The 9,124-nt window shown below is 35.5% G+C and overlaps 1 protein-coding gene across 1 annotated transcript; it reads right to left on the minus strand.

Moving 5' to 3' along the window:
• Positions 1-1,187: 1,187 nt before the first annotated feature.
• On the minus strand, positions 1,188-2,894 carry LOC140739606 (homeobox protein MSX-2). The gene is made up of 2 exons (XM_073068010.1): positions 2,411-2,894; positions 1,188-1,801 (listed from the first exon to the last, which is right to left on the minus strand). The coding sequence occupies exons 1-2, from the start codon at positions 2,784-2,786 to the stop codon at positions 1,377-1,379; spliced, it is 801 nt and encodes a 266-aa protein (XP_072924111.1). The 5' UTR covers positions 2,787-2,894; the 3' UTR covers positions 1,188-1,376.
• Positions 2,895-9,124: the final 6,230 nt, after the last annotated feature.

A 9,124-nucleotide genomic window follows, 5' to 3' on the forward strand; every position in this document is an offset into this window, starting at 1 on the left:
AGACCCTTCTTCAGGCTAGTGTAGCTCCTTGTGTAGGTTTCTACACAAGTACAATGCTTATAGTGAAATATATGGACGAAGTGCATTGTGTAGAAACCATATAGTAAATTTATGCAAGAGAAGTGAGCCTTGACTTAAAGAATTCATTTAGCAATGAATTTCTTTTAACTTTTGATGCACAGTATAAAATGTATTGATAGTTCCCATAAAGATATAAAATTTGCTAGTTATACAAAGAAAAGCAAGACCCACATTTTCCAAGATGAGATGCACCAATTGTATTTGTACAAACTAAAATCTTAATATGTCTATAGCTGAAAACAAAATCTGGTGAAAATCATCGTATTTGTCTGAGATGACTTAGCAGACTGAAGGGAATTTTAAAAAAACATGGTATTAGCGGGGTGTGGAAAACATCTTGTGGTTGAATAAAGTTGGAATTGTCTGACCTTTGGAAATACACAATTTACTGCTAAACACCAGAAGTTAAATTACATGTGAAATGAAATAGATGCAAACTGATGTTGAGCTCCGTGTTTACACTGGCTAGCAACAAACTGATTTTTTTCCCTTCTAGACTAGTCCCTGAACAAATTATATAGGTTAGAATTTTAAGTTCAAGTGTACCATGTGCATTAGAAAGCAATATTCAAGAAGTCACCTCATCAGGTTTTCATTATGTTAGCTATCTGGTTCATTAATCTAGTCAGATTCAACCAGCATTTGATTCAAGTGAACTTTGAAATGCTAAACCCTGCATTATATCATGTTGAAACATAGATGCCAAGTAGGGGAAATTGCATTATCTTAAACTTGACACTAACTAATATATAAAAAGTTTCCCTGGCTTTTACAGGAGGGGAAAAACAGCACTTAAAAGGTTTGTCAGTACTTTGTGGGCAGGAGAGTGGAATGGAAGTATGAATCCTTAAATATGGAAAATAAACCCGTTTTCTATCAAAGCCTGTCTCAAGTAGGTGTTTATAACAAGATTGCAAAATATTTAATACTACAAAGATTTACCATGGAATAATTGTGTCGAATCCTGTGAATTTAACATGAATAAAATCAGTTACTTTTCTCCATAAATACCAATTTAAGCACGTTGTCTCCACAGTGTGTGTTTGTTTTAGGTGCACTTAATGCTCACGTATCAGGGACGTAATAATGAAAACTAGATGGACCAGTGCAGTATAATATTCAACAATTAATTTATTCACAAATATAATGAATATAAGAAATAATAAATCTCCATATATATATAAAATAGTACATAGCATCCCTTTCAAAGGGATAGCAATCAAAACAATGTTAAAAGCGCTGGCATCGTTTCAAATATATTTCGAAGTTTTGAGTCTTTTATACTGATTTTCTTCTCAAGATAAATGGTACATGCTGTATCCAATAGGGGTGGCATAAAGTCCTACAGGTGGGACTGGGAGCATAGGTCTATGGAAAGGATACGTATGTCCATAAAGTGAAGCTCCGTGCATTGGGGAATTCATTGGAAAAGTCAGACTCAACCCTGGGGGTAACATGGGTTTCGCTGCCATTTTGAACTTTTCCAGTTCGGCTTCTTGCAGTCTCTTTGCTTTGGCCCTGCGATTTTGAAACCAGATTTTAACCTGCGTTTCTGTGAGGTTGAGGGAGCTGGAGAACTCTGCTCTCTCCGCGATGGACAGGTACTGTTTCTGCCGGAATTTGCGCTCCAGAGCCAGGAGCTGAGAGGTGGTGAAGGGCGTCCGGGGTTTCCTGTTGGTTTTATGCTTTCTCAGTGTGCAAGAAGTGGGGCTCAAATGTCCTAGTAAAAATGAACGAATGACTCATCAATATTCATGTCCACAGTGGAATTTATAAACTGATAACAATTTAATTTACGCCATTTACAGTAATAATTATTTCCAGCACCGAAACGATATATCTCTGATCTTAACACTATAAAGAATATTTACCTAATTATGTTGGGATTGAACTACTGCTTGCTTATATTGCAAATTTTATTATAAACTTATGTTACACGACTGACATCTGTCCCAAAAAATCTAGCGTTAAAGCAGCCTTTCTTCAAACGTGCCTTCTGAAAGGCACTCCCAACATTAAGAGTATTGTGAACGATTTCGTTTTTGCCTATCAACTTGCCCATACATTGAGTCCGAAGTTTTACGGTGTGCCAAAGCCTGTATCATGAACAGTCGGCAGCCCAAGTAAACAGCTAGTGTTTACGAGCTCTGGAGTCAAAAAGATCACCATTAAGAATTTAAAGCGTCCGAATTGGAAAAAAAGTTTTTCTGTGTTCCGAATTATAATCCACCTCAGCTCAATAAAACAGCGAATGGTTTACTTTTGCATTAGAAAATAAATGTTACACAGACACAGATAACGTAGATACCTAATTCTGAAGCAAACTTACTATTTGGAGGTGGCGAGTAACTTGAATTTTTGCCCCACGGAACACAATCTTCTTCCTTGCAGTTTTCAGATTTCACTGGCGAACTGTCGTAAGTCTTTATAAAACCTTCCAGTGAGCAGGACGATTCTACAGGATTCTGCGAATCCCTGGCCATTGACTTGGAGGGATTCCTTTGCGAAGCGCTGCCGCCTGCTCCGTCCGTAGGAGGCATGGTACCTCTGAGAGGCTTCCGATCAGACATCAGCGCTTCCACACTAAAGGGAAGACTCGACACTTGGACTTTTTGATCGTTCAAAGCACTTTCAGCAACCCTTTGGATGTCTGAGTCAGAGGCGCTGCTATCCTTCATTGTTAAGACTTGTGGCGAAGACATCATGACGAGCAATAAAAAGACATAAAAAAAGTTACAACTCTGGAGAAAGTGATCCTTTACCAAACTAAGCAACTTCTACAACTAAAGGGTCAGGGAGGCATGGAACTGCAGTAAAGGTTGCAAAACTTTACAAGGGGGCGAAACTTTCAGCCAATCAACGACGTCTGGCCGGGTGGTGCTGCAAAGCTACCAACAGGATTGGTTGTTGAAAGTGCCAGTAGCAGTAAATGATCGTTTTAAATAAATTAGTCTTTAATCAGATGGGCCACTCGCTGTGATGGGTTAGTGATAGCTGCGGGGCTCTAATCTCATTGTAAACATGAAGCTAATTAAGTGAAAAGGAAAGCCGCCGTCACTTTTTCCCCACCCATCCCCCGGAAAAAAATATGGGTGCAAAAAACAACCCCTCTAAAAACTTAACAAAGGACAATAAATGTGGGGAAAGAATAGATGTAATACTTTCTTCTTTGTGCCCAAAGCCACCTGTTCTGAGAACTGTCTGCCTTGCTAATTGCGTGGATAAACAGTCTGTCACGATTAGTCAGCAGGGTGAAGAGGCAGACAAGTGAGGTTGTTTGTAGGCGCCAGGATCGGCGACATCAAAGGCAGTCTCCTTGGGGGACGCCGTGGAAAGTTTGGCCGGCTCCAGGAGCGACCCGCCCCCGCCGAACACGCCTCAACCCCCGGGCAGAGCTGATTCCAGAGCCCGTCCTGACTTTGAATTCAAGGATGGGAAAAGAAAGCGAGCAAAAAGAACATAGCGTAAACGCTTGTAAAACACCAGATTGCCAGTAGGGTTTAAAGTGAACATCCTGAATGTAAAATGCATGCCGTCAAATGCATTCCAATACAGCATTTATTAGTACAGTGTAAAGATCTAATGACAACTTGTTTCCCTCTTTCAAAAAACCTAATTATTTAAGAGTCCCTCAAAAATCACAACTGAGTGGTGTATTCACAATTAGTTCTTTTAAACTAGTTCTGAATATATATATTGCACAAATGAGCCAAATTTTTCAACAGATTAGGATGAAATGTTATTCTCAATTTTATGTTTTAAAAGTAATTTAAAGTGATATTTACTCCTAAGGTTTATATCAGGGTCTTGTATCTTGTCGAAGGCTACTTTTCGCAATGAATTGGACTTGCCCTCATGCGACCCTGTGGCAGTTTGTACGCACAGGTGCCGACAGGTGATGTATGCTGTCAGATCTGACGAGAGATGTTCGCAATCCGAAGCCTCTAAATTGAGTGAAAATGCTTTTTGCTATACCGATATTTTAAAGTGCATCTATTGCTCAGTGAAGACTAAGAGTTTTAATTTAAGTAGTAACCGTTTTATCGTTTCAAGGCTGCAGAAATGAAATGGTCCAGATATCTATTCTGGAATGATCACCTTTTAACTAATATGGAGAGAATAGTAAAACGGTAGCATTTCTATAATTCCTTCACTATTTTCACTGCATATCAATACCTTTCCTCTAGTTTCTGATTTTAGAATATGAGGCATAAGTCGCACAGTTTCAATTCTTCTCCAATTTATATCGTACCTTATTTATGTATTATATAGTGCCCTGGTTCAAATGTTTACTGTTATGCTGTATGTATTACAGAACAATAGCCTCCTTATAGTTTAATATTCGTTCATTTGAAAGTATCCGCAATTGCAATTGCGTAAACGCTGTAGATTTTGACGATACAGATGACAAAATAGATATACTGAACGAATCGTTGCTCTTAGTCAAATACACTTGAGAAAGATTGCAACGTATTTTTAATTTCAAGTACACTATACAATAATTATGCATCCGAGATATATAACGCGTAACAATGGTATTCATATTGGTTCACGAGTAAACCGTTAAACAAACTTTGTTTCAACGCGAAGTCCGTTAGAATCGTTCAGGTCATAGCTTATAAATGCACTTTATCGTGTAAGAGCATTCTATAGTAATATTCATTGATACTTTTAGCATTTCCATTTACAGATTTAAATTATGAGGGCTTCTATCACCTTTCATACTTTAACGCAATGCACCGTGAACCTAGTTCTTTAAATTCAGTCGAGCTTTCAAATTTACTCACGTTAATTTAATAATAGGTTATATATTTGGGTTTGGATTTGAGTCGTTTATTGTTAACGTATTGATTACTTTTCTGTTAGAGTGCGGAATCAATCGCTTTACTCTTAATTAAGCAATTCTTTACTATATATATCAAACTACCCACAATCGCTATCTGAGAAGATTAAAAAGACAAGTATGTCCTAAATTGTTATTGTATTTAAATACACGGGAAAAGATGTCCTGTTTTTCTCTGGTGATAAATTTGAACATTTTACTCGATCTGTTAATTAATAATTCACCCACTGCGATTGCCAGTTTAAAAAAAAATAAGTTTTACGGATTTTAATTACTAATATTCGCTAAATAAGCCTAATCAACGGGATCGATTTGACACGGGATAAAATCGAGACGTCGCTATTGTACCTTCCATATATAGTATTTTAGCGACCTGCAGGTAAACAAGCAATTTTCACAATTACCGTTAAGGAATCACATACTACATGATGTAAGGTCAAAAGGAATTATATCTGACTATTCCAAATCAAATATTTCATCTCGTGCAGCAATAATATCGTATTTTGTTGATTAGAAATTATCCGTATTTAAAATCAACATGGCATTCGAATAGAACAACATTTCTTTCAAGCATAACAATGTACCATATATTCAATTTTATACATTACTCTTCCTTCATGTAAGTAGCCATACAGCAATAAAATATTAGATACAAATATCTAAATTTATCTAAATGTGCACATTTTAACGGTTTGTATTTTTTAAAGGTTTGGTAAAGTCGGATTTTAACATTTCATTGTACCTAGAATAATTTACACAAGTTCTTTATATTTTTAAAGGAAAAGTAAATTAAGAGTGTTTGATTCGACAACCCCTCTGGGGTTGCAGACAACAAATTTAGTATAGAAACGCTGACCATGTAAAATATATTTGAGTGAGTTTATTCAAGATGCAATTTGTGGGCAATCAGGATCATCCACATCTAAAATCCTAGAATTAAGTTATATGGTTTTCTCCAAATTAAACCTGGTACTTGGAAGTATAGTGTGATTATGCGTTTATGTATATCTTTTTGCATAGCTGAAGTAACTAAATGCAGTTTAAATATTCTATTGATTGGACAAATATTGATATTCCAGCGAGAAAAAATACAAGGCAAAAATCAAATTAAGTCTTTAATGTAATCGATTTTACTATTATTTTGCAAATATTAATATTAATACAGAAAATGTTTTAAGTAACATTTGTATAAATGCTGTACATCTGATCAGCATATATGATTAGATGCACTGACAAATGGACATACTTCACTTTACTGGAAATGTCATGTAAATTAGAAACATATTGGGAAAGAAATATATATTTTTTATCATTTTCAGGAGTGGGAATTCTTCTACCTGGGCTTTTACAAAAACAAATAAAAGTGCTTTCACCAAGGAACGCACGTGAATGGGTCAAACCTCCCCACATCACTATTTGGCCTTTGTCTTATTGAATATGTTATGTTCACTCACTGGATTTCTTTACTGTAACATATTTGGTAAACACTGAAACCACAGAGTATAACAGTAGCTCTGCTACTGTAAAGAGTATGGTAACAATCTTCTCACAGAATGCAGTCATCAAGGAGAGGCAGAAGTTTAAAGGAAAATGACCAGCCAAGGCTACATCATGGAAGTAATCAGAAATATTAGAACATATCCTTGTAACAATTGATTTTTTAATTTATGTCAAGAATTTAAACATAAAAATAAAAAAGCCATGGGTGATTCTGATGGTTTAAGCATCAATGAACATGGTTTAAATTCTTCATAAAATGTCTGCTTTCTTTGGCAAGGTTAAATTGATTTTAAAATGCTCTTACACAAGAATGAATCAGATATTGCAACTTGTATGTACATTCAGAGATTATCAGAGGCACAGGGGCATCTGTATCAACGTAAGGAACTAAACAAGACAAAAGACAATCATAATTAACTGAAGGCATATCGCGAAGTAACTTTGCATTTGATAATTTCATGTATAGGAGGGAGGATGATGCTATTTGGATTCTTATGATGATGATGATGATGATGATGATGACCATCAATTTGAGTAGAATTAGAGAGAATGGAATGTTAATGAATGGTTGTGATTACCATTATTTGGAAATATGGAAGTGACATACTTTTCTAAAGAACAATGAAAATACTTACAATTTTATCGCATTCCTCAGAAAGCAGTTAACTGGATGAAAGCTACACTGAAAATTAATAAAGCAAATGTGGAAGGCATATTTAGTTCAAGGGGGTTCCAGAAACAGCAATGAAACAATTTTATACATGATGGTATTGTTGAGAGACAAATATTGGCCAGGGGTCAATGAAAATTCCCTACTCCTCTTTGAGCAGTAACAACTGTCCTTTTGGGGAAAAAAACAGACAGGGCTTCAACTTTACATCTCATCAAAAGATCACCACCTCCAACATTTTCACAACACTGCAATGGATAATCAAAATGTACTAATGAGGCTTTAACAGACTCATGACAGGCGAGTTAACTATTGACTTAAACTATTAAACCTAAGAATAAGACGAGCTCTTCAGCATAGCTTGCGATTGTTGAATCAAAATCCAATAAATATTTATTATGTTAACTTTAAGGGAAGTTTATGCTGCAGAATGAATATTTTGCTTATCAATATGAGACTACTAAAACAGCTGTTGATTTTTCATAATATTTTGATATAATTTAATTACTGACTCTGCTATTGTGTGATTTAGGGATCTGTTGAATTATCACCATGCCATCTTTAAACTGGAATTATTTTGATCTTATTTCTTATTACATTTAAATTATTACTTCTTAACTTGGTACATTTTGTATTCAAATCTGAGTCTTTAAAATCTGCTTCATTCAGTCTGAGACAGATTGAGAACCATCAGATTGTGGGAAAATAATGGTTATTTTCCAAATTAGTTTGTTTTTTAAATGCACTAAATACATCCGATTTTTTTCTTTCACTGCCTTCTAGTCTGTCTGAATGGCAACCAAAAGTTTTTCACTGTATTGTGGTACATATGACAATAATAAACCTGTATCAATAAAGTGATACAAATACTTATTCCATGTTCTATGCAGGGTTGGTCATACATATACAGACCTGCATTGAGCTAAACGTTATGTAGAATAGTTGCATAAACTTCGACTTTAATTTAAAGGAAGGATAATATGCAATTGCACGTAAATGTTGCAGAGTCATTCCTCTGTTATTAATACTTCTTATGCTGTAGAAAGTGTGAGATCAGGTGGCAAAAGCTGATGACAAGTCACACATCTAACTGTACCACCAGTATCCCTTGACGTATAAGTTTTAATTTGGAGAAAGTTCATTATATCACTGTTACCTTTGTGTTATTTCCTTCAAATCTAGATTATAATTATATATGTTTGTAGGTTGCTTTAATTTCTGATGTAAATAGATAGGGAACCCTTGAAGAAGAAAATTAACAAGGAGAATATTTAAAGAATATTCATAGGAAAAGTGTGATAATACTGGATGAAAATGGTGAAGTTAGATTACATAAAACAATACTAAACTGTGAGAGGAAGACAAAGAGCAGAAATGATAAAAAAGTTTAGCATTCATATTGTACTACTCTGATTTAAATTGTTTTAAAACAATGTTAAAGTTGATCAGAATCTGGAAAGACTGTATTTTATTCCCACATCAAGTCTAAGATAGCCTGTATTATTACATTCCAAGATTTCACCATATAACCAATTGGTGTGAGGTTCTAATGCAATGTACAGTAAAAAAATCACAGAATTAGACTTATTTCACTCAACATGTACTTGCTGGCTTTTTACAAGTTCAACTCTCCAGTAGCATGCACCATCCCTCTCTCTGTAGCTTTGTGGATTGTTCTCCACCATTTATTTATCACATTCCTTCTGAAAGCAACAATGGAATTTGTCCAACCATATCCACAGGCAGACCATCCTGGATTCAAACCATCAAAAAGTGTTTCCCTCATGACATTCTTCATTCTCTTCCTCTTTGCTATAGACCTGTGACTACTGAAACTTAACTCCAGCCTCATCCTATCCACTCTGTACAGATGCCTCATTATTTTATATACTTGCAGGAAATCTGCCCCTCAGCCATTTCTTACCAAAAAATATAAATCTATTCTCTCTAATCTACTCCTGTAGCTGTAGTCCCTCATCCCAATCACCATTCATGTCAACTTTTCTTGAGTCTTTCTAGGATCTTCACAC

Source organism: Hemitrygon akajei, chromosome 15 (genome assembly GCF_048418815.1).
Source record: "Hemitrygon akajei chromosome 15, sHemAka1.3, whole genome shotgun sequence".
Classification (NCBI taxonomy): Eukaryota; Metazoa; Chordata; class Chondrichthyes; order Myliobatiformes; family Dasyatidae; genus Hemitrygon; species Hemitrygon akajei.

What these genes read in the sequence shown, in the direction of transcription:
- LOC140739606 (XM_073068010.1), bottom strand. Translation starts at nt 2,786, where the DNA reads ATGATGTCTTCGCCACAAGTCTTAACAATGAAGGATAGCAGCGCCTCT. An exon ending in TTACTCGCCACCTCCAAATA is followed by an intron (nt 1,802 to 2,410) that starts GTAAGTTTGCTT and finishes CATTTTTACTAG; the next exon opens with GACATTTGAGCCCCACTTCT.